This window comes from Helianthus annuus, chromosome 12, assembly GCF_002127325.2.
Source record: "Helianthus annuus cultivar XRQ/B chromosome 12, HanXRQr2.0-SUNRISE, whole genome shotgun sequence".
Classification (NCBI taxonomy): Eukaryota; Viridiplantae; Streptophyta; class Magnoliopsida; order Asterales; family Asteraceae; genus Helianthus; species Helianthus annuus.
Genome location: NC_035444.2, coordinates 1,870,880 through 1,898,636, shown reverse-complemented (window position 1 = coordinate 1,898,636; position 27,757 = coordinate 1,870,880). Strand labels below are relative to the sequence as shown.

Sequence of the window (27,757 nt, the reverse complement as noted above, 5' to 3'; positions counted from 1 at the left end):
ATCATGCAACCACAAGGTGTTTCACTCGTCTTCTCCGCTGCATATCAATGCAAACGCATGCTTAACTGTTCAATCGTAAGAGTCATTGTACTGATAATGTAAATAGACGGTTAACAGAACTTAACTCCTCATTAGAAAGGAGTTAAGTTGTTAATGAGCAGGATTGTACCTAAGAATGCAATGAAACAATTCTTCTTCTCCTAACACAATCAAATTATCATCTAACACAACTTATATAAAGAGCATCAATTTATCAACAAAACCCAAATTGGAAGAAAAAAAAATATGGGTGAAAAAAATTAATAAAACCCTAACCCATCTTTTATACCTTTTCTTTTAGTTTTCTATCTTTTAATTGACTAAACACACGCACACAAATAAGGTATTTGCGGATGCTTTCAGGACTGCCAAAAAATGTTGGGGTCGTTACAGTACAATGTTCGATCTTGAATTTCTTGATTAGCCACATGGTAGTCGATTAATTGAGCCTGTGCTATTTTACATACCATCAGCCCAGATGGAAGCATCCACCAGCCACCGTCATCCCTGCAACCAAACACCACCACACATTCATAACACGGCAATGCTGATGTTAAAAGGAAATGAACAGGGTTATCTCTGGAAAGAATAATAATAACAATAATGATAATAATAATAATAATAATAATAATAATAATAATAATAATAATAATAATAATAATAATAATAATAATAAACTATACATTTTCACTTAAAACACGTTTAGTCCCTAAACGATTTTCGTGATTGGTTAAGCACTCAAGAATTCCTTTATTAGAAAATCACAAATATACCCATTGTGAATAGTCATAATGTACGAACATGACCCACTTTATATAGTCTTACAAAAAAATTCTCAAAAAAAATATGAACAAAAATATACGCAAAAATAAAGTACATACAAAAAATATAGTAAATACTCAACAAGAACTCCAAAAAGAATATTAAAAGAGGTAAAGAAAAAGGGCTGATATTGCTTTTTTAGTAAAGTACACGGATGGTCCCTATGGTTTACCAAACTCCCTAGCTTTTCAAAAGTACACAGATGATCCCTGTGGTTTGCACTTTGTAACGTATTTATTCCCTAGCCAAAGCCAATAAATCTTAAGGTTTCAACATGTCCAAGTTGGAGACCAAATGCGTTACAAAGTACAAACCACATGGACCATCCATGTACTTTTGGACAAAAGCTGGGGACTAAATACGTTACAAAGTGCAAACCACATGGACCAACCATGTACTTTTGAAAAGCTAGGGACCAAATCCAAAATTTTGGTAAACCACAGGGATCATCCGTGTACTTTACTCTTGTTCTTTTGAAGGGAACCGAGTTGTCGTATATATGTGAAATTTGTTCACATATTTCATGAACACAGAAGCAAAAACATACCAAAAAGGGACATTCATGATTTTTTCTATTTTAATTTTTTCAAAAGTAGTGGTTCAAGTCCACAAACTTTTTTACCAATTAAATCCTTCATTTCTCGTATTTATAGTTAGGGACTAAATTGTACATTTTTAACTATGAAGGCTAAATGATCAATCTTGAAAAAGTTTTGGGGACTAAACCACATTCAATGAAAATATGTAGGGTCTTTTCAGAGATAGCATATGAAAATGTTAGCTTACATGCTTAAGCTCCACGCTAAAACATCTAGATTATTGTCACCGGGCGGCAATTGATTTCCGTAATGAAAATATCCACATATGAAGGCCACCACCTGTTTCACAAACAAGCAACATATGAAATTTGTTCAGAAACCTTGTAAATAGGGGTGTTTGGATGTGTTTTTGCTTTACAATGATTATGTGATATTGTATATTCTTGAATGAGATAATCGGCTGTTGCCCCGAGTCCAGACACTATCAGACAATCACTTCCATACCACAGATCCAAACACACCCTTACAATTGTATATCATTAATTTTGGGACAATATTAAAATATATAGACAATAGCATAGCCACTTTTACCAACAATCAAACATCTGTGGGCACACAGCCACACACAGCCACACACACATATACACACAGACACAGTTGTATATCATAATTTTTGGGACAATAGTAAAAACAGGTTTGGACATGTTTCTTGACACGACCTACCAACCCGACACGAAAAAAAACAGGTTTGGGTCGACTAACACGTCCCAACGGATTGTGTTAAAAAACGAGCCGGGTTGACCCGTGTTAAAAACAGGTCGGGTTTGGATTGACCCGTATAAAAATGGGTTGACCCGTTAACCCGTTTAACTATTTGGAAGAAAAACTTTTATATTTTTGTTTTTTTTCCGTTTCTATTTTACATAGTTAGTCATAGTAATGTTAGTTTTGACACATTATATTATTTACTTGTCACACTCATCCTCTGCGTTAAACATGTTATCGATAACCCGCTTAAAACCCAACAACGCACTTATAAACCGTCAACTTCTATCACTGATTTAATAATACGGGTTACATGGGTCGGGTTTGGGTTGACCCGCATTTATATGTGTGCAGGTTAGGGTTGAAATCTTTGACCCCAATAATAATATGGGCCGGGTTTGGTTTTAGCATTTCCACCCGCTAACTCGCAACCCGACACAATTGACACTTTTACAGTTTTACCAACAATCACACACATCTATATATTATCTTTACAATACTAACCTTTTAATTAAAAAAAGAAAAAAATATATATAAAAACATTGATGGATTGATAGAGGTTATCTCGATTTTCTCATAACTTTGTGGTTCTCCATTGAACCGCACCCTATATTTATATATAGTGTCAGATGACTCGGATATAAATAGTTGAATACAATATCAATACTATTTAAATGATAATTTCAACTTAAAAAAATAGTTGAATACAGTATCAATACTATTTAAATAATAATTTCAACTTAAAAATTTGATTTTGTAGTTGTAAATTGTATATAGTTTATTTTTTATGGTTTATTTGTTTATGGCCCATAGGCCCGATATAGGCTTCGCTAGGGTTTCTTACTGTACATATTGAGGGTTACCTTCCATTGTGATTCATTCAGATATTCTCCCAATACTTTTTAGAGTAGTTTCAAACATTAAAATATCGTTAAGAGCTATTATCTATATTTTCTGCTTATTCGGTCCATTAGGGATATATAAGCCAAACAGACCCATTCATAAGTAAATGGGTCAAAATTCCCACCTTCAGTTAACAACCAAATGAGCAATGGAGTGTTGGGATAGAAAACTTACAACGTTCACCAAGGATGTGATATTCCACAAAGCATAAAAACGTGCAAGGCCCGATGAACGCTTAGGTGTATGACTAAATAAAGCACTGATTCCAGCAGGAAAAGGAAGGAGAATACCAAGAGGGGGAATAAACAAAACCAAATATAAATCTAGCACGGAATTCGAGTAAAGCTGAAGCAACATGAGCAAAACTATGATAAAATCTCCCAAAAGAAGAATAGAGATCACCAGCCCAACAAGATCCTGAAAATTATAAAAGTAAAGCAAAATAACAACCTTAGTAACCGTCACCAACAACAACCTTAGTGCTGAGTTTCAAGCATTTAAAGTACCTGATGACCGATTGGTTTGACGTTGCAAATAATAAAAGATAAAGGGTACCACAACATGTTCTCTTTAAGCGTTTGTAAGCTGTTATTATTCAATATCCACCAGGATTCTCGCCTATGTGACAATAAGGATTCTGACTCTCGTCTATGCTCTTCAACTTTACGATAATAATTATTAACATAGCTGTACATCATGTAAAAAGAGATGAAATCATTGTATGGATAATATCGGTAGAATATCACAAGTAAAGGCTGCAAGAGATAGATACCTTGACTGCACCTCAGGTAAACGATGGGGCTGGTCAACTGAAGGTGTTGACTGCTCATCCTCAATCGCACAGACTACCAATCCAAATTGATAATAACCAGACGCAGTAGGCTGAAAACGAGCTAAATCAACACGTATATAATAAGCACTTAAAGTTGGATTTGCATATGTGTCAAGCCAGCTTATGATTGGTCTGAGTGTTGACTTAAGTTGATCACACCGCACAAGGCGTAGCTGGGCATTAAGACCCGCAACCAAACGGTACCAAATGGTGGACGGGACAGACTGCAAAAGAAACAGAGGAGAAAATTATCAGCCTACAAATGTAAGGACTAGAAGCAGCGAGAAGTAGAGGTGCGCAAAATAAGTAAAATATAAAGTAAATAATAAAAAAAATTAACTAATAGGAAGCATGCACTAATTGGCATCATGCATCATGTGGTGGCGTTGATAGCCGAAAGACAAGAGAGTACATGCACTAATTGGCCTGTCTTAATTGCCGAGTGTTATGTGCCTTATGTCCAAGGTTTGATGCAAAACTACGTCTACCATCGAGCCGGGGGTCTCACTGGAAGCAACCTCTCTATTCCTACGGGGTAGAGGTAAGGCTGTCTACATCTTACCCTCCTCAGACCCTACCTTAGCTTTGCTATTGGTGGGATTTACTGAGTATGATGATGATGATGAACTAATGGGAAGCATGTTTGAAGGGTAGAAAATTAGGGGTGTGCAAAACTCAGTCTCAACAGTAAACCAATATACCGAACCTAAACCGGACCCAGACCGGTTATGTATGGTCCGTTTCGTGGTCAGTCCCGGTCCAGCCGAAAACATGATAATTCCCTAGAGTTAATTACACAGATAGTCCTTGTGGTTTATTGAAAGTAACACCTTTGAGTACGAACTTGTTTTTGTAACAGGTTCAGGTTCTGTGGTTGCGATTTTGTAACACCTTTTGAGTATTAAGACTAACTGCTGTTGATTTTTCTGTTAAATCAGTGTAAAATGACTAAGATACCCTTATATAATTTTCTGTTAGTACTCAAAGGTGTTACTTTCAATAAACCATAAGGAATATCTGTGTAATTAACTCTAAAAATATAAAAACTCATATTTGTAAAAAAATATTATAAAATATGCGACATAAAAATATGGCATATTGGATTAAAATAATCCAATCTGGCTGTTTTTGGCCAATAATAATCCCAACTGAGTTTACTCCCGCCAATGGTCCAACCTTTTTCATTTTGTTTGTATAATGGTCCGCCGTTAAAAGAAACATAACAGAGTTAAATTTTTTTTCGAATTACAAACCGATGTTTTAGGGCTTTTGATCAGAACGAGGATACGAGTCGAGTGATGTAAATTTGCCTCGAAATAGTGCTCCAAACGACGAAAACGGTGCTTCAATTCGGGTGTTTAAACTCCTAATTAACAAAAATCAAGCCGTTTGGAGGAACTGTTTCGAGGTAAGTTTTACATCAATCGACTCGTATCCTCGTTCTGATCGAAAGCCCTAAAACATCGGTTTGTAATTCGGAAAAAAACTTAACTAGTTAACTCAATTAAGTTATTTTTAACGGCGGACCATTATACAAACAAAATGAAAAAGGTTGGACCACTGGCGGGAATAAACTCAGTTGGGATTATTATTGGCCAAAAACAGCCGGGTTGGATTATTTAAATCCAATTTTCCTAAAAATATTTAATAATTATATTCCTAAAACTAATATACATACAATTACCAAACGTCTATTACGAGGGAAAACACTGTAGTAGGGACTCTGTTTAGTTTTTTTGTTAATTTTTTACGTAACTCGTTCCAAAAAAATTGAACAAAAACTGTATCAGGTCAACCCATCCACACGCCCATTTTGACCTATTACCCAACCCGTTGAACTCAATTTGCCACCTCTAAATTCAGAGGACCATCAAACAGTGTATCTGGGTCAAAGATTAAAGTCAAACTACAAAACCTGACTCATGAGGCTGGTTAAAATGTTGTCACTATGCAGGACAAAAGGAGCCATGTAACTTCCGTCGCCACCAAAAACTAAAGAGAGGGGAAATCTTTGATGAAGTGACGGAGGAAGGTCGTCTCTCTTCTCATCTCCGCCAAGAAAGAAATCCACATACGCAAGCATCATATCAGAAGTTGCAGAGACCTGCATTTTACCAGATTAAAACATTATGTTTTCAGTCACTCAGTTGTACAAATAGTTAGGCCTGTAAACGAACCGAACGTTCATGAACTTGTTCGGCGGAAGTTCGTTTGTGTTCGTTTATTTAATAAACGAACGAACATGAACACACGTTTTGTTCGTTCATTTATGTCGTGAACATCCGTTTATGTTAGTTCATTTATTTACATTTGTTTATATCCGTTTATTTATGTTTGTTCGTTTCAAATTAAATACATAAGTAGTTATATTTATAAAAATATTAACATAGAAGAAACTTTCTAACTACTTATATAAATAAAACTAATTGGTAATTGGGCTTTCAAGTAATAAATGGGTTTTCGAATGGAATTATCGTAATTAATCCCTAATTTATATAAAAATTACTTTCTGTTCGTTTGTGTTTAGTCAATTATATTCATTTATGTTTTGTTCATTTGTGTTGTTTATTGTTTGTTAAATTATGTTCGTTTAAGTTTGTTTGTTTATGTTCATTTGCGTTCGTGAATTGTTCGTTTAAACGAACAAACATAAACAACATGAACATGAACAAAAAAATTTGTTCGAGTACATGTTCGTGTTCGGTTAAAGTCAAGTGAACGAACACGTACATGCCTATGTTCGAGTTCGTCCGGTTCATTTACAGGTCTACAAATAGTAATTGACTAAGGAAACAATGACTTTTTAGTCCTTCCAAATAACTTCATAGTTGAGCCAGTTTACGTTTTTTTCCAGAAACTATTAATATATTTATAAAAAATATGATACAGAACAATAATATAATTGATTAAAGAAAATGATATAGGAGGTATTATGCACTTGGGGTGTTGAAAGGATAAAAGAATAACCTTAAGCCCCTCATACAAAGCACGAGAACGACATGAACGCAAGCACGCGTGATCATACTCTGATCTAACAAACTCACGTAATCTTTGTATCTTCTTTTTACGACACCATTGAAGCCATGTCCAAGAAAACGGATATGAAATAATAGAAAGAATATTATATATTGAACCTTCCCACCATTGATAAGCTGCTAGAATATTAATTTCTTCTGCAAACCTATTGAATGCATCTTCATACCTGCCACGAGTGGTTACATTGATTATTGATAAATTGCAAAACCTTTCAATTTTACATGTACATTGCTGATGTTACATATGAAAAACAAAATGCTCATGTGAATTCTTTTAATAAAAAGAAAACGATTTTGAAAACTTTTGTTTGAAGATAATTATCAAGTGTCAGCATATATCAAGTAGCATATACATATATATACACTATAGAGACAATTTCTGAAAAATTAGCATAAGAGTGACCTAATAGTTGCACAGGTCATTTGCTACTATACTCGGTAGCTACAGCCAATAATAAAATACAAGATGGTTTCTGTTTTGCCCCTAATTTAGAGTTACTTGCTAACATAAAAAAAAAAAAAGTGTTTAGTTTGTTTCTATTCCGTGCTGTCCTATAAACTAATAGCACCATTATGGTTTAACTTTTAAAGAGGATGTCAAATCCTAGAAAATCACATACATAACTATGGGTCTGTAACCACCACAATAATATTTACTAGAGTTGGCAATTTCGACCCATTAATATATATTAATTAGCAACCTTTGTGTCTCACTATTCACTTTATCCATTCACATGCTGCCACGTGGGCAGCCATGACTTTTTTTTTTCTTTTTGTCTTTTATTTTAATTTTTTATTTACACCCCTACAGTTTAATAAAGTTCTCATACAGTCCTTAACTTCAATAAAGTTACTCTTTTTCCTTCTTTTGATGACTACACCAAGTGTTAGCACTGTACTGATACCGTCGCAACGCGCGTGATAAAATACTTAAGTTATCACACTGCCCCTAAACTTAAATAAAGTTACTTTTTTTCCATTTTTACCACTATACCGAGTGCCACTAACTGATACTGCCGCAACGCACGGGGTAAAATACTAGTTTACTTATTAATGGTCGATTTGGTTGGTGCATTATCTCAAACGGCCAAAATAAAAATAAAAAAAGTTGGCCAAAAGGTGAACCAACCAAATGGATTAAAAATCGCCCAAAAAGTCGCATCATTCAAAAGATTATTTCTGTAACAACATTGGCTTTGTAACCATAACTAACGTGTTAATTATTTATAAAATATCAAAATAGACAAAAAAATGTTTGCAGAACCCGACCCGTTTTAGTCCGTTTTAGAATTTTACCCACTTCAACCCAAGCCCGTATTGAAGTATACCAAAGAGAAGAAACATACACAATTTCAGCTACTTGTTCTGAAGGAGAGTGAGGAAGATGCCAAGGTTCACTAAAAGTATTAGACCCCAAGAAGTACATACGGTGCACATGATTTCGGGATTCCTCATTTCTGTTGGTTTCAAGAACCTGAAAGGAAGAAGCAACATTATTTCTACAATTACAAATAAAATCAGGACCAAGTATGTGAAACTAGAGCTCACAATTTCGACCCTTTTACTTATAAAAGGATCAAACAACTCATAAGCCGCCACAAGCACTGTTGTGCGTAAAACCTCCAAAATCATTTTATTAAAAAGTAGATCATCACTGAAATAATATATTTATGTGTTCATATTTGACACACTAAATATTTTATCAAAAATCTAAAAAATTTAAATAAAAGGTTTTTCAAGTCGTCCCACACGACCTGTTTCGATCCGTACCCATAAGTGCCCGATTCCCGAATAAACTCTCCTAAATCATTTTATTCAAAACATCAGATTTTTACAGAAATGATATTGCTTTTGTAATCATATTTCACACTAACCACATATTGAAAATCCAAATATATGTTACAGAGTATTTCAGGTCAACCTGAAGAGACACGTTTTGATCTTACTGAATATCACCCAAACAAAACTCCTAAGTTATTTTATTCAAAAACTTATAATTGAAATTTAATAACTTTTGTAATCATATACGAAACCACTATTTATCAAAAATCTAAAAGTTGTGGATAAAAAGTTTACAGGTCAACCCAACCTGATACGCTATGACCTGTACCATATAGTACCCAAATAAAACCTCCTTGATCATTTTATTAAAAAATTAGATAACTATTAAAATACTTAGATTTTGTAACCATATATGACACTAATTATTTGTTAAAAAAAGACTAAAATATGAAAAACGTTTTGAACCAACACAACTTGTTTTGACCTAGGGATGAGATTCTTTTCCCAAATTCCTGTACCTGTATCGTACCCATACCCGTACCCGTACACCAGTATTTTGGGTATTCAGTACATGTATCGGTACGGGCATGGGTAAAAAATGGTACTGGTAGCTAATTTTATATAGCACTAGTTCGTATTATGGTACTTGTTCGTATTACGGTATTATGCTACTCGTATCCATTTTACCTATTTGGTACCCGTATTGTATTACTACTCGTACCGATTTTACCTATTTGGTACCCGTATGAGTGCCCAAAAGATTAAAAAAACAAAGTGGTACCAAAGCGGGTACCGTACCCATACCATACCGTAATATTCGGTACGGTATTCGGTACCCAGTTTTGTTCAGATTCGGTACGGGTACCGTTAATAGGTACCCGACCCACCCACTTTGACACCTGGAGGTTACAAGTTAACTTGAGAATAAACCTCATTTAATGACTCCAAGAAAGGAACTGAGCGATCCAATTGCAAGCCGCCATGCCTAGCTGGCACTAGGCTAGAGATTTCATCACCACCAACAAATTTCACACGAGCAACACTAAGTACAAGAGCAAAAAGTATAAGCAAGCTTAGGAGCATGAAACCAAATAGCCACGGCCCGCCAAACGTGTAAATCAACTCCTCAAATGTTGTATAGCAGTGTGGCATGTGGTATCTCTCGGAAACACACTTATAAGGACAAGGAATATCAGCAACACCACCTGTGTTATGAAAATATGCATCGTTAAAAGCAACAAACCTACCCCTTAGTATTTAATTTTAACATTATAACCCACCCAAGTATGAATCTGATTTCATATATAGCAATTTCAACCCAAAAAAAAAAAAAAAAAAAAAAAAAAAAAAAAAAAACTGAATGACGAAATGCACTTGAATTGTTTTGATAATTAAAGCTTAAACCTATAACATGTTAACACGTCACTGAAGCTATTTTTGTTTGTTCTATATTTTTAAAGGCATTTTCATCCTCAGACAAGTCTTTTTCGATATAATTGGTATTAGGGGTGTGCAAAAAACCGAATTAACCGACAAGACCGAACCAAATATAAAACTGGTGGGTCGGTGACTTGTTTTTTTTAAACCGAAAGTAGCAGGTCGGTTATGGTGATCAATATTTCCATACCCGCCATAACCGAACCAAACCGACACGTAATAAACTATTTGTCAGATTTTTACTTTTCACGATTTTTTCAATATTTGATGTTTTTGGTGGAATGTTTGTTTGAATTTATGTGTTATATATATATCGTCTTGGTTAAATGTTTTGTTTGAATTTATGGATTAAACCATATTGTTTTGTTTGAATATTTGGTAATCACGATTAACCTAACCATAACCGAACCACTATAACCTTCAAATCCGAAACCTCCATAACTGATTGGTTATGGTTATGGTAATCCATTAACCGGCATCTTGGTTATGGTTATGGTTATGGTTATGAGCCAAAACCGACCCAAACTGACCCATGCACACCCCTAATTGGTATGAAACATAATAATTGGATGGTCTCTAAAGTAATTTTAGTATATGGATGGTCTACAAGTTTTCAACCCATTGGACGAGTCAGTGTTTCAGCTAATCTTTTTAATTTGACCCGTACGAGAAAAAGGAATTAGATAAAGAAATTAAGGCCACCTCGTAATCAGAAAAAGAAATTTAACCATGTCAGAATCTCAGGACTTGAGTTGGGTATTCAATCACACATCATGTTACACTTATTAAGCGTTAACTAGACTGAATGTAAGCGAAAATACCTCGAACAGGGGTAAAAATGGCACGGTATGGAAACTCTAAAGTTGGGCACTCATAGCAAAGGGATCGTTCAGACCCGCTAACATTCTTGTAGGTACCAAGTGGGCATTCCTACATCCAAATTATTTCAACTAATGAAACTAACAAGAGTGAAAGAAGCCAACATCAAAATATAAATACTAAAATATCCTAAAGAATAACCTAGTATGATTTTTATATTACTAAAGAGAAATAACCCTACCTCACAAAAGATACCATAGAGCCCTTTTGGACAGCTTATTCCAGTTATAGTTCCATTGTCCCCAGGTTGGCCCAGACCTTTACCAACTCCTCCTCTGCATATATAATGAAGCAAAAGCATAATAAGAGTATGTAAACACAAAAGGCTGACGGCCTGATGTCAGAGAAACGACAAGACCGAAGACAAATGATCATAAAATACCTACATATAACAAGAGTATGAGTCAAAGCACCTATATATGTTACAGAACTATGTACACTTAGGTAGTTCTGGTATGCAGCATGAAATAGATCGGTTGGGTTGACCCGCTAACATTTTTTTAGTCAATTTTCTAAAAAAACTTTCAAATAATTAATGCATTAATATGATTAAGAGTAAAATGCCATTTTCGTCCCTGAAGTTTGGCCAGCTTTGCAACTTTTGTCCAAAGATTTGTTTTTCCGCATCTGGATCCAAAAGGTTTGACATCTTGCCATTTTCATCCGGCTTGTTAACTCCATCCATTTTTCTCCGTTAAGTCAGGGGTATTTTCGTCTTTTTTGTTAACTTAAAGGGCAATCCGGTCTTGTACATTATGCAAAATGCTTGTAAATAAAGTGAAAAAGACCGAATTGCCTTTAAGTTAACAAAAAAGACGAAAATACACCTCATTTAACGGAGAAAAATTGATGGACTTAACGAGCCGGATGAAAATGGCAAGGCTTCAAACCTTTTGGATCCAGATGCGGAAAAACAAACCTTTCGACGAAAGTCGCAAAACTAGCCAAACCTCAAGGACGAAAATGGCATCTTAGTCTATGATTAAGATAACAATATTTTTACAAGAATAATCAAATGTCTGACCAGATGAATTAGGAGTTTGTATGCATTATGTATGTTAAACGACTATCAACCCGACACCTGTACAACCCATTTGCTCCGTTCCCTTTTTTGCTGAAAAACTTATTTGACCCATTTGAGATAAAACACTACCCAAACCAACCATTATAAATAAATGAGTCAAAAGACTCAAAACTACCACCTCTATGAAATTAAATAAGAAAGTAGTGATTAGTCAAGAGTCAAACCCAATATTGATGCTTCCATTTACACTTGCCACGGGCTGATATTCATCGCCAACTGTAACATCAGACCAATGAAAATGAATCCTACCGCCGCCACCGCCGCCAGCATTGGGACCACCATAGCCGCCAACGGTTGAGATTGAAGATGTATTGCCAAGTGTTAGTCTATCAACAAATAGAAGAATACTTCCACCAGATCCACCTCCTGGACTAATCACAGGGTTAGGATTGACATTTTGCTTTCTCATGTTTTCTCCAAAGCTCTCTCCATCAGCTGTGACTGAGCCGTAGATATACAAACTTGACAAAGAGCGCTCCAGTGAACCCATCACTATTTCAAATTATTTTAAGTTGAAGAGAAAACAATGTCAATGAAGAAATTCGAAATATGATATAACATATGACATTTTTTATACTTTTTATTAACATTTTTGTATCAATTTATTTAACTAGTATTTTGACCCGTTGCGTGTTGTAGCGGCGTCGAAACTTAAAGTAACTTGAACTTATACCATCAAATATTTGACCAGGCTCGTTTTCGAACAAAATTTACGTCAAAATGTAGACCAACTGAAAACGCACATGAACATAAGCACGAAGATGTATTATATTTGACCCGACTCATTACCAAGAAAATTTATGTCCAAACATAAACCAACTTGGATTTATAACGAAACGTACTTAAAAATAAGCACGTAAGAAAATAGTTTTTTTACATTAAAGAATGGTACCACACGTTGCGGCGGAGTCAAAACGTAAGATAACTCGAATTTATCCCGCCTAGTGAAAATGTATTATATTTGACCCGACTCGTCTCCGAACAAAACGTAGCCCAACCAAGAACAAAACGTAAACGTAAAACTCGAGGGGGTCATATTACATTTTACAAAGTTTTTAGAAAGTTGAGGGGGTGAGTGCAGTGCTAAAAGTTGAAGGGTTGAATACACAAAAAGAAAGAAAAAGAACATGGATGGCATTGTTGTAAATATGGCAAAAAATACAATAAAAATAGAGTTTGTGTCTTGGGTACTATTTGGCAATGCTAAAAGTTGAAGGGTTGAATACACAAAAAGAAAGAAAAAAACCATGGATGGCATTGTTGTAAATATGGCAAAAAACAATAAAAATAGAGGTTGTCTTAGGTACTGTTCCTAAGACACCCTCTTTTGTTATAATAATAATAATAATAATAATAATAATAATAATAATAATAATAATAATAATAATAATAATAATAATAATAACAACAATAACAACAATAACAACAATAATAACAATAATAACAATAATAATAATAATAATAATAATAATTTCTATGATATCTTTATACCAAGTTTTATGACATTCTTTTCTATCAAACCTTGTATATGACAAGTTTTACTTTTATAACAATTTTGTTTAATTACGACAATAAAATAACAGAAGCCAAAAGGTCCTGGTTAAACCGCCAAAATGATGAAATTAATGGCCAAAATGTTTCTACTACATTAAGCACTCAGAGATTCCTATATTTGCTTGAGAATTATGTGGAGATATAAGATACCAAACACAACATAAATTAACATTAAAGATCTAGAAGCTTACGTATGATACCACCGCCAGCAGTTGCACCACCCAAGCTATCATTCCCACTGCCACTACCAAGCTCACAGGGGAAATCAGCATCACCATAAGTATCACCACCCTCCACAATCATACTGTTATTATAATACCCATTGCCACCTCTGCCACCGTGGCCCCCACCACCACTAGGGCCCGCACTCAAGAACTTTCCTTTACCCGCTCCACCAATGCAGCCTACATTATTTCAACTCTCAGTTGTATTAAACATCATTAGTGGATTAGTATTGCTAGGCCTAAAATGGAAAAAGTAGTATCTTAATAATTTTAGTTTTTCGATTAACCATCTTTCATAAAATTGTAAACCCTAACCAAACCAACTACTGCCTTTTTTCAGGTTAGGTTAACCGAAAGACCTGTTGGATTTTTCAGTTCCGGTCATGAACATATCAATGATGCATGTTTCCAGACACAATTAGAACATACAGAAAGGAAAGAAAATAAAATACCTAACCCAGAGGCAATTACTGATCCAGAAGGTTGAATAATTACAGTTCTGACCCATTGGAAATGAACAACAGATCCTTCAATTGAACCTTCAACAATTACTTCTTCAACTCGACATATCTGCAGAAGCATGACGTCTAATCAGTACACCTAATATGAAAAAAGAGTAAAATGCACGGATAGTCCCTGTGGTTTGGTGAAATTTCACCTTTAGTCCCCAACTTTTCAAAATTACACTCTTAGTCCCTGTGGTTTGACAAGTTGTTACTCGGATAGTCCCCAAAGCGGATGGAGGTTAGTTTTTCTGGTTAAGTGGGTGTGAAATGACAAGGACTATCCGAGTAACAACTTGTCAAACTACAGGGACTATCCGAGTAACAACTTGTCAAACCACAGGGACTATCCGAGTAACAACTTGTCAAACCACAGGGACTATCCGAGTAACCTTCATCCGCTTTAGGGACTATCCGAGTAACAACTTGTCAAACCACAGAGACTAAGAGTGTAATTCTGAAAAGTTGGAGACTAAAGGTGAAATTTCACCAAACCACAGGGACTATCCGTGCATTTGACTCATGAAAAAATAAATGTATTTAAGGTAAATAATGTATCACCTGCAGAGTAAAGGACAATGAAGAGTTCACATTGCAATCTTCAGGCGGATGAATTAATTCCATAGGGCAAACCTCAAGTTCACAATTTGACCTATCATATATCAATATATCATCTACTAAAGTTTGAACCAAAGCATGTGCTAGTACTTACTACTTAGTACTAAATTGTAAATACTTACAAGTATTTATTAGTTGTGTTCTGCAATGGACCTCGGACCACTGATCCAGGTTCAACCTACATATCTCGCCAAACATTTTATTTTAAATAGACTGACACGAAATGCGCCATGCGTCTTGAAGTCAAAGATGGCATCAAAAGATATGCAATGATAGCTTTAGATAATGACATAAAAGATGAAAAGATACATGTACCTCAAGGAATTTATATTTACAATATCTTACTTTTTACAGTCATTAAACAGATTTTATAACAAAACTGTTATACCAAAGAAATTGCTTTTTACAGTCATTTAACCATTTATTTACAAATGGGTTCATCCAGGTTGTATTTATCTAAATGGGTCAAATGAGTCAAATAATAAAACAGATAAAAGAAAAACCAGTCAAACATGTTGAAAGTCACCTGAAGTCTATTTTGCATACAACCTCAAATCAATTTTTGTATCGTAAATGTAGATTACTACTGTAATAATACTGTTTGTAATCATGACTGATCCACAAGCTATTCATTAAAAAAATTAAAAAGGACAAACAGTGTTTGCGGGTCAATCCAACCCGTCCCAATTGGCCACATTGCAACTGATACTAAAACATGGCCCACTTCGACCCAATACCCAACCCACACATCTTGTCACCTCTACTCGTAATAAAAGAAATAACGTAGCAAACAATGATATACAGTTATTAGTTGCAAATATTTGATGCACAAGTAAAGGCTCTCACAATCTCCATATAACTATATTATCAAGAAAGTGTGAAATTATAATGCCCTGAAAAAACCAAATATTTTCAAAATCAACTATTGGACTAGGATGCTATCATGCTATGCAGTTAATGCGGTAAAAAAAGGGATATCGGTCAAGGACCGATATTTGAGATATTAGTTATCGCAGTGGGATATCGGTAACTTTAATATCATGCTGAATATATATATATATAGCAATTTAACACTAATAGTTCAGTATACACTCCTACCATTAACAATTTTTTGCAACTTGCAAAACACTAACAACTGTAGCAAGTAGGAACTAATTAAGACTTAAAACATAACAATTAACAATTAAAACTTTATACACTAATAGCAGCAATAAGAAGAAAGACGAACGGTAGAACTAAGAAGATAGGTATTGATATCAGGGAAATCGATGATATATCGATCAATATCGCTGATAATATCGGTACCGATATTTTACATGGGGACCGGTAACCATATATCACTGATATTAACTGCATAGGCTAGAACAAGGGAGAAGCATGTCTGAGTTTGCCGTTCAAACAGGAAATAAAAAAGCAAGTAGCCTTACATTGATACAGCAAAATATTGATAAAACCAGATGCTGAGCTTCTATAACATTTCCTTCGCCAGTCAAATTCAGTGAACCTTGTCCATGAATACCAAGATTTGCATTTGATTGTATCACAGATCCACCCTGACGTAATCAGTTATACGATTTAATTACTTAAATAGTATAGTAAGTCTCTGAATTAACTTTTGCAAGGAAATAGAAGATAACTTACCTTGAGAACCAGTAAGTTGCTTGCCTCGAGCAATGAAGTGGCGATAATTGGATCGCCCTCACTGTCACCATCTATTATCATTTTGGAGTTCAACATCAAGTGCAACTTAACAGACATTCGCAAAGCCCCATATATCTAAAAGGATATATATCAAATAAAACAATAAGCCTACCACTGATTTTTTTATAATACATGAAAAAAAGTTAAGAACAAATAAAACGTATCCGTGTTTAGGTAGAACATATATCTAGGGGTGAGAAAATGTCGATTCGGTTCGGTTTTTACACATGATCGAAATCGATTGGTTAAGTCGGTTCGGTTAATTCGGTTAAAATGTCTGTTATCGGTTCGGTTTCGGTTATGTTCGGTTAATTACCAAGAACAAAACTTGTGCAAAATTACAAACTTAAAATAGTTAGTCAAGTGTTTTGAACCATTTTTCAAGCATACAAATACATAAAAACACATGAAAAATACATAAAAATATGTTTTAAACACATGGAAATACAAGAAATACATGAAAATATGTTTCAAATACATGAATGTACATGAAAATCATATAAATATATAACTATCGGTTTCGGTTATGGGAGAAGGGAAAACCGAAACCGTAACCGAATGATTCGGTTTTGGCCATATCTTAACCGTAACCGATTGGTTAAGTCGGTTTCGGTTATTTTCGGTTCGGTTTTCGGTTTTTTTGGTTATCGGTTTTCGTATACTCACCCCTACATATATCTACGCAAGTAAAAAGATTAGTATAGCATAAGCAGGCAGAGCATATGGCCCTAATTTCATTTATAGGTTTTAAAACATGTCTAACAAACAATTAAGACCGTAACAGTAAGAAAGAGCCATACTCAAGTCAACCTTGTAAAAATCCTATAATAAAAAAGAATCCTATTATATGAAATGACAATAGAATTTTCCCCAATTGAACTACTTAATTTACTCTGTAAAAGTAACCCCAAAAAATAAACAAATGTAGAAGAGAAAGATGAAAGTATATTGAAACAAGAACGTATATAATGCCTCTTACTTACTTTGATAACTGAATCGCTCATTAAAAGTTCTTCTGCAATTAGCTCAAACTCTGACACGGCATCATGGGGAAGACCAAAGCTTAAAACGGCTGAGGTTGATAAACTAAGCTGTCCCTGAACCTATATATATTAGGAAAAAAAAGTTATGTAGCAAAAGTCGTTCAAACCGAAATCAAGTGGTAACAAGTTAACTGTGAAGCAATTGGAAGTTTGGTGGCAATTTCGACCCATTTACAGGATAGACGGGTCAAATTAAAAAAAAATTGCTGGAAGGTGAATGGGTCAATGTAAGGGCTACAGTTCCACAGACGATACAAATATACACGGGTTACCGTTGGATCTAAACAGGTTTGGGTCGACCCGTAATGTTTGGGTTGGGTTGTAGATAAACCGGTCGCCTGCTTAAATAAACAGGTTGCATAGGCCGTGTCAGCGATACATGCTTCAACACATTAAACTAAACACTTGTGTTCGGCTCCGGTTATACCAACCCGACACGAATCGTCACACATACAGCCTTCTAAATCATTTTTACTCAAAGATAAGATCTTGGTTTTAATTGTGGGATGCGCTTCGATGCGTTTGGTCCAAAAATCTGATGCGCGATGGGAGCGCATCACGTATGCAATGCGCTCTCTATAAAAAAATACTAACAAACTAATTATACATAACAACTTATAAAAACATACATAAACTAAAACAACTATCGTAATAAGAAGATAAGAGTTGTGCTTTTTGGTTCAAATCAAGCATACTAAGATATTAAATACTGAAAAAACTCGACCCATTTCATAAAATCTGGAAAAAACAGAACAAACGATGTTGCGTGCATCGGAATGCATTATGCGACGAGCACATTATGTGAAATCAGCGCAATATTCTCGCATCACGTAATCGCAACGCATCAGCTGTGGCGATGCGCTCTCATCAGCGCATCGGGCGCATCACGCATTATGCGTGCATTTTAAAACCAAATAAGATCATCATCGTAGTAAACTAGTAAAATTGTTTTTGTTATTATAACTAACAAAGTTTTTACTTATTAAAAACTGAACAAAATCACATATTTTATCCCGAATCTGTTTTGACCCATTACCCAACTTGCTCTTGCATTCTCTATAATGTACATTAAGAATTGCAGTAACTGACATCTTGACAACCTGCACACGACTCCAACGCAAAGGAACATCAGCTCTAGCATAATCTTGGATGTCAACACTGGTCCAACGGGGCTGATTTGGGAATGCGAAAAAAGGTGTGTCTGTATCTGTAGACCTGTTGTGGTTGTTGACTTTAAGCCTTCGAGGAACAGCATCATAGAAAGTTCCTGCAGCACCCGAGTTTGCCGGACAGCCATAACTTTGTCCCCCTGTAAAAATACTAAAAAAAGGTCAGCAGCTAAAATACCATATTAAATGCAATACAATAGCAACAGAAGCAGAGATATCTACTGAAACCACTCATTTTATGTGAGTAACTTGAAGGAATAATATTGTGGAGGTCGCCAAGTATTCAATTTTTTCATTAAGGCCATAAATAGAGTAAAATGTCATTTTCCTCCCTGAGGTTTGGCCAGTTTTGAGACTTCCGTCTAAAGGTTTGTTTTTCCGCATCTAGGTCCAAAAGGTTTTAAATCTTGTCATTTGTATCCGGCTCATTAACTCCATCCATTTTTCTATGTTAAGTCGGGGGTATTTCTGTCTTTCTTGTTAACTTAAAGGGCAATTCGGTCTTTTTTCACTTTAGTAAGGGTATATTGAATACTTGTACATTATGCTAAATGCTTGACTGAAGATATGATGGATAACAAATATTCCTTTAAAAGCTTAAAAAGACAAGTATTTCAGATGAGTAACTAACATGTTATAGGTTAAAAATTGTTGTTTTATTTCTAAAAAATCAAAGGTAGTTTGTTATTTTGCATGTTTATGGCCAAATTGGTATTAACTGAAACCAAATACATACAACAAAAACATGCTGGAATATTGCCTTTTCAAAAAGTTTAAGTTCCTACACTATATTTTTGCAAAATTAAATTCTAGACCTACACTCAATTATTAACATATAGTCCTTTTTTGTATGATTGAGTCCCTAGACTTTTCATAACTTCACAAAAATAGTCCTCTTATGATTAGCTCAAGGTTTAATATAACGACTTTCAGTTGAATTTTATAAGTATGGGATTTTTAATATTTAACAAAGAAATTCACATATAAGCTTCAATGAATCTAGGGGCATAATCATTGTAAAAAGGAACTTTCAGTTAAACTTTTGAAAAGTGTGAGCACCTAAAATACAAATAAAGGTTTATGCGACTAATGAAGTCGATCAACTAATGTACAGATTCAACAAAAAGAACAAAATTTAGATAAATGAAAACAAGGGTAACAACGTAATATGAATGTACCATGAGCAACAATTGTTTGGTCATCGTGCCTGCTGAAAACATTTACAGATATTCTTCCACCAGCACCACCAGCAAACCCATTACCTCCAGATGCACTTAAGATACCACTACCTGTCCTGTTCTTCATAGAACAAACAAAGATAAATGTTGCATAATTCTGTCTAGCCGGTGCCCAAACGCAATAAAAGAGACAGTTGATATCAAGACCATATCAACTGACTAAAAGAGACAGTTGATATCAAGCTGGCATCACATAAATCCTCATTAAAGTAAATAACCTAACAGAATAACCTACTGTAAAATCACAATTCACTCATACATACACAGATGTGTGTGTGCACTTGACCATTTTGACCACACACAAAATGAACCTACAAACTGAAGACTAGATAATACTGGATCTGAAATCAAAGGAGCAGAATGAACCTACAAACTGAAGACTAGATACTATTGGATCTGAAATCAAAGGAGCAGCTAATTTGCATGTTATTTGAATTTTCAATTTTCCGTTGGATTTGCCCGACAAAACTTTAGCAATTCAATTTATATGTTTTCTAACACGAGGCCATGAGCAAATGTATTTACCAAGTAATTGAACATTTAAGATAATGTACATATATATTACTGCTTATTTGATAGTTCATTAACTAAAATGTCTGCCAAATATAAATTATAAACATCTACTGTAGGAACAGACTTTTGTTAGCACATGACACAATGGGTATAGAAGGAATTGATAGTTCCACTGATTTTAGGTAGTTCTTTTTCATATAAAAACAAGTACATAAAATGAACACGTCCATATGCCTAACATAGGATCATTTACAACAAGCTGAATATTACAATGTGCACGATTTCTATGACTGTTTACATGGTGTCTCAGCTTTGAAGCCTATTAATCCACATGAACTGAGTAATATGCATTCAAGATATAACAAACCATAAATTTACCATATATCCTATTCATTCAAAAGAATTAACAGCGAAATAAAGTAAAAAGCATAAAGAAAGAGACCATTACATTTTATGGGCCTTCACAAAAATGCTGCCACCAGACCCTCCTCCGCCTTTAAGACCACCATCACCACCATCGGCAAAAATACTCCCTATAATTTCAACAGCATCCACCACCTCAACCCAAACCCTACCACCTCCTTTCCCACCATAATCCACTTCTTTACTAGTAGTCCCACCTTTGCTCCCATAATCAAACGGCTGATCCAAACTCGACCACCCATAAGCATCACCGCCCCACACATCCTCCGGTAACTTCGTATTATCCACAACACAACAAGCACCCCTACCACCATGCCCACCACCACCACCTAAAACCCCTTTAGGCGACCCACTCGTGTACTCCGGCGGATCACCACCCAAAGCAGTCACATTCACAACTGAACCCTCGTCAAATACCGCACTCCCAGCCGTCACATCAACAGTCCCAGCTACTATCACCGAATTCAACCCTAACCTAAACTCAGAACTAACATTAATTACCACCGAACAACCAGCATCAGCGCACACAAACCTAACCCCTGGGAGTATCCTTAAGTTCCCTTCCCCTTCTATATACACATCAGTTTCAAATATCAAACTAGAATTCAGTTCACACGTGGTGTCCAAACTACCAATACCTCCTAAATCTTCCTCACACGATAACGACGGAGGATGCGGTGACGGAGCCGGCGGGGGAGGCGACGGTGGCGAGTAATCTCCATGGAAAACGAGAATCGAAGATTCAAACTCATCACTCGTGGAAGAAACAAACAAACTAGGGTTTAAAACACTAATAACAGCTATTACTAAACAGAAAATGCGTGTTGTAGCCATCGAATTCATGCGATTTAATCGAGTATTGAAGATTCGAATTCATCAATCGTGGGAGAAACAAACAACCTAGGGTTTGAAATAGTAATAACAGCTAGTAAACAGAAAATACGTGCTGTAGCCATCGACCGAATTCACACTATTGAATCGAGTACCGAAGATTCAAATTCATCAATAGTAAAACCGAAAAACCTAGGGTTTGAAACAGAACTAACTAACTGAACACATAGATAGTAATAAAAACAGTTATTAAACAGAAAATACGCTTAGCAGACATCGAATTCACGCGATTGAATCGTAAATCGAAGATTCAAATTCATCAATCGTGGAATAAAACACCAAAATTAGGGTTTGAAACAGAACTAAACACGTAGATACTGATAACAACAGTCAGTAATCAATTCATACGTGTTGTAGCAATCGAATTCACGCGATTGAATCGAAAATCGAAGATTCAAACTCATAAATCGTGAATAAAACACCAAAATTAGGGTTTCAAACAGAACTAAACACGTAGATACAGATAACAACAGTCAGTAATCAATTCATACGTGTTGTAGCAATCGAATTCACGCGATTGAATCGAAAATCGAAGATTCAAACTCATAAATCGTGAATAAAACACCAAAATTAGGGTTTCAAACAGAACTAAACACGTAGATACAGATAACAACAGTCAGTAATCAATTCATACGTGTTGTAGCAATCGAATTCACGCGATTGAATCGAAAATCGAAGATTCAAACTCATAAATCGTGAATAAAACACCAAAATTAGGGTTTCAAACAGAACTAAACACGTAGATACAGATAACAACAGTCAGTAATCAATTCATACGTGTTGTAGCAATCGAATTCACGCGATTGAATCGAAAATCGAAGATTCAAACTCATAAATCGTGAATAAAACACCAAAATTAGGGTTTCAAACAGAACTAAACACGTAGATACAGATAACAACAGTCAGTAATCAATTCATACGTGTTGTAGCAATCGAATTCACGCGATTGAATCGTAAATCGAAGATTCAAACGTGAATAAAACAGCAAAATTAGGGTTTGAAACAGAACTAAACACGGAGATACTGAATTACTGATAACAACAGTCAGTAAACAGAAACTGAATGAGAATGAATAACGATAATGAAATCGGAATTGATATAGGGTTAGTTAGACCGATCGAACCGGAATTGAACGGAGAGTGAACCGGTGGTGACAGACGGTGGACGCCAGCGAGGTGAATATGAAGCTAACTGCAGTGATGATTTGGCACATCGTAGTCAGTAGGAATGAAAACAAAAGGCCAAATTGGGGTTCATTAATGGCGTGTTGATGCTCGTTAATGGACATATGGTTTTGGTCAACTGTGACTAATTTGTTGCATGTTTTTAGAAAAAAGGCCGGTTTAAGATGGTTTTTGTCTTTTTTTAATCATGGGTTTGGAGGATAATGTAGTTTTGTAATCATGCAAACAGGAAAGTGACATAAAAGGTTGTAAAAGATATTGAAAGAAAAGGTAGGTTAGGTTAAGTAAAACAATTGGAGGTTTTGTTAGAATAGTTTAATTTGTCAAAGTTTTATGATTTGCTAGATGTTTAGATCCTATTGTTTAGGACAAGAGTTTTTTACTTTATCTTGTTGGTCTTTAAAGATTTATTTAAACTAGTAATAAGACTCGTGCGTGTTTTGGTGCGGGTACTTCGCAAATATCGAACGGATTAGTACAAGCGTTATGTGATTTGTTAACCATATGAAAACGTACGTTTTGACGTACCCGATTGAATTCAATGTATCCTATAGTTGCATTGCGATTGGATCAAAACGTGACATAAATCGAATTTATATCGTACAATCATAACGTATTATACGCGACCCGACTAACTCGAATTTAAATCGTCAATCCAAAAACTCTCGATGGGGTCAAAGTGACATTTACAACGTTCATAAAAAGTTAAGTGGTTAAAAATTGTATTTCCTAAACTTAAGGGCTAAGAAAGGGTAAAGATAAAATTTGATAAAGTTTTGAGGTAAGAATGAAACTATAACAAAGTTGGGGCTAAAAAGGAAACTACCATAAAGTTGGATTGTCAAAAACAAGTTATTTGTAAAATGGAGTAGTAGTTTAGGGATTAAATTTGCCACTTTTGAAACTTTGAAGGTACCAAAGTCAAAGGGCTAAAATTGTAATATCGTGAAAGTATGGGGGAGGGCGAGGCAAAGCCGGTGGGGTTTCCCGTTTCCACCGATTTTGTCTTTTAAGATTGTATAGAATTAAATTTATTTAAGTTAGTTTAGGCCGAAACTAATAACAAATTTAGCTAAATGAATTGCCGATGGGTTCACAATTTAAAAATCGCTATAATAACTTAAATTGGTTGGATTTTATGTTAAGGTTATAATAAATAAAAAAGAAACAAGTGTTACAATTCATAGTTTAAACATAACTAGTTTATATATATTCGAATTTTTTGTTGTAAATTTGTAATTTTAAAGTATTAATGTGCAAAATAAAACCAAAACTCAGGAAAACAACATAAAAATTAATAAAGAATAATTAAAATTAAATATTCTTTTTCTAGATAAATAATGAGAACAGCAAGATCTTAAATAACACAATTAAGAATATTAACTTTATGTAATCCATAAAGGTCTTGTTAGAATAGTTTAATTTGTCAAAGTTTTCTCGATTATTAAATCCTAACTATTATTTAGGAGCAATCTTTTAGCCATTTATCCAGTTAACTGTTTTTAGTTTTGTTGATTAGCTTATATAAGTTAGCTGTTAACACTTTGCTTTCAATTGAATAAAGACTTAACACTTTGCTTTCAATTGAATAAAGACTTGATAGATACTTTTCTTGAGTTGCTTTCTATCTCAAGTTTATTATAAATGGTATCATATCTTCATAGAGGCATGTTGTGAGAGAATAGAAAATGTATTTTTTAATAACAGAGTGAGAAGTATATATGGAATAGAGACATGGGAGTTAATTTGTGCAGCCTATAATTCCTAAGACTAGTCACATTAGTGACATTTGGAGAGGTTGGTTGCCGTATGGCATAATTACATTGGTTTCCTTAAAATAGAAAAAATGAAAAATAAATTAAGGGAACGACCTGGTCGTTTGAACGACCCAGGTCATTACCCAAAGAATCTCAATTTTATACAACAACCAAGCCACTTGTCCTAATTTCATTGGTATCTTAAAACTCCACCCTCGTATCTCACCTTCCTTCATCATCGTTGTCTATATATTTTACCGGTTCAAACAAAACACGTACAAATCTAATGATACATGAAGAGGGACAAAGAAACACACATAACATATCCTAAAGCTTAAAAAAAATACACAAAATACACTTATGAAAGACATGAATATATGTGAATAAACATACAAACAAACTTTGTCTTAATTAAAAAACAAACACAAAAACCCTACAACTTTGTCTAAACTATGATTTTGCATGAAAGGAAACCGTGGACATGTTTACTTGCAATATTGAAAAAAAAATATGTTTTTTTGGTTAAGGTTTAAAATATTATTTACAGAACACGAAGATGAAGTAAAAGAAGGTGTAGGCCGAAAAGGTGAATATAAGTTTGGTGATATCAAAGCCAACTATTGTGGTGTTTTAGGTGTTGTAAAATCGCACATGCCATGACTAGAACCAGTTGCGGATCCAGAATTCCACTCAGTAAAGATAAAAAAGAGTCAGTCAAAGTGGGTTAATTTAGAAACATCAAGATCAAGATCAATTATATAACAAAAATGCAATCTTCGTACATTTTTTGGGGCGGGGTGCCTGACCCCCGAACTTTTCGATCAGTAGTGTCCGGTATGTAGTTTTCGTATAGATTGTTTTAGGAATATACGTTTTCGACCCCCCAGTCGGAAATCTCAAGCTTCGCCATTGCCCATAAACTCCAATGTTGAATATGCCTCTTCTTTTTCGGAAGGCGCTTTATTACAAGTCATTGTTTGCTAGGTTCATGTCCCCGTAGAAGCTTAACGGATTACAATAATTTATCAAACATTGTGTAGTGAGCAAAAGACTGAAAAAAAAAAAAAAAAAAAAAAAACGGGACCAACAATCACATAATCATTTGGACGTATCACCCTAATAGAACTATAGACTTTGAAGGCTCCGGATCCCAACAAGCGTAGAAAAAAGAAATGATTAAATTTGCAATGCATGGTGATGTTTTGGGCTTTTAGCAACACCTGTTGAAGCCATGAACCAAAAAATATGATGCAGGATCAAGAACCAGAAGACTAAGTTAATTTAAAAAAAAGTTCCATTGCCGGGAATCGAACCCGGGTCTCCTGGGTGAAAGCCAGATATCCTAACCGCTGGACGACAATGGAATTTTGATGTACTTTTTGACACAATCCGTTTTTAATTAACTTTATGACACAATCCATGGGATTTAAAAAGCTCACCAAACGGGCCACTTGATCCAACAACAGAATGAGTTTTTTTTCCTATATATATCATAAATTCTCTTTAACATTGTCGAGGACCGAACTCGTGTCATATCATAAATGCTTCATCGATCATACGAATTGGGCGTGAGTTTGTGGCATTGAAGCCTCTCCATGCCGGGTATACCGACCCGCGTATGACGTTTATTTATGTTTAAGTTTGATGTTTAATGTTTAATGTTTAATGTTTAATTTTTAAGTTAATATTATCTAACTTTTATATTATTAGTATTAATGTTTTTTTTTAATTTAATAGTTTTGTTATAATTTTTAAATATAAAATAATAATAAAAAGTTTGTGTTACATCGCTACCTTTTCACACCCATCCCATCCTGCTCTTTTTTGCACGACGCTACTTTTTTGAGAGTTGCTGACGTGCCTGTCATATGACGTTTCACACCCTTTTTATAGTCGTCTCACTCCGTATAGTCTAAACCATGTATTATAATAGGTTTGGTGATAGGCACAAACGTTACTGTACCAAAAAGAAATGAAAATGCATGTGGACATGTTGCAAAATGATTGAACAAAAAAATATGGATATCTTGCATGGTCTAATCATTTGAAATGAAATGAATTATAATTATTACAAGGTATCAAGAGATTCCCAATCACACCATCCACATGTTAATCTCACATTTATTAACACAAAACAAAAATAATGTTGTTTGGCATGTTAACCAATTAGTTATGAATGATTGAATCCCTTCTTTCATCATGACTATGATGGACGAATATATCAGAAATTTGTAGATTTTACATTGTTTTTTCTTAAATAATAATAATTTTTACATAGTTTTTTTTAAACTAAGCACTTGCTACATGTTTGTACAAACATATTTTGACAAGATATACATCAATAGTAAAGTTGTTATTTTGGGTCTTTTCTACGATAGATTTTAGTGCAATCAAGCACTATGTTTCGACAATGTTGGCTTATGTTGCTAGCACTGAGTACATTATATCATGTTGTCAACTTACTCCAAGAGGAGAATGTGTGAAAATATAATGTTGACAAAGGCACATATAGTTAGAAAGGCATGCTTATTAGATTAAACACGCACGTGTTGTCCAATGATAAGTCGAGCGTAATAACGAAAAGAAGGGTAAGGTTCAAGGATACATATACGTCTGCAATTACAAGATGGGTATTTGGGAAACAAGATAATGCGAAAGCCCACAAGTGGTTATCGTGGGCTATGATGGATCTTTATGGTGACAATGTGTGATATGAGCTACCATTCGCGATCTCGTCATATGATATGTAAAAAACTCTACATACGATGTACATGGTGGATTATTCATGAGGGCTAATGAATACAACCATCTATCATAAGTTA

At 34.8% G+C, this 27,757-nt stretch overlaps 1 protein-coding gene and 1 non-coding gene across 2 annotated transcripts; both read right to left on the bottom strand.

Moving 5' to 3' along the window:
• Nucleotides 1-176: 176 nt before the first annotated feature.
• LOC110893772 lies at nt 177-23,289 on the bottom strand. The gene is made up of 22 exons (XM_022140899.2): nt 21,129-23,289; nt 20,108-20,223; nt 18,861-19,069; nt 17,701-17,820; nt 16,658-16,792; nt 16,444-16,569; nt 15,139-15,194; nt 14,960-15,050; nt 14,348-14,465; nt 13,863-14,075; nt 12,282-12,609; nt 11,215-11,308; nt 10,976-11,084; nt 9,648-9,922; nt 8,282-8,409; nt 6,868-7,102; nt 5,816-6,004; nt 3,841-4,124; nt 3,575-3,755; nt 3,243-3,485; nt 1,648-1,739; nt 177-546 (listed from the first exon to the last, which is right to left on the bottom strand). The coding sequence occupies exons 1-22, from the start codon at nt 21,944-21,946 to the stop codon at nt 399-401; spliced, it is 4,308 nt and encodes a 1,435-aa protein (XP_021996591.1). The 5' UTR covers nt 21,947-23,289; the 3' UTR covers nt 177-398.
• Nucleotides 23,290-26,227: 2,938 nt separating this feature from the next.
• Nucleotides 26,228-26,299, bottom strand: TRNAE-UUC. The gene has a single exon. It is a non-coding gene; the product is annotated as a tRNA-Glu (tRNA).
• Between the last annotated feature and the right edge of the window lie 1,458 nt (nt 26,300-27,757).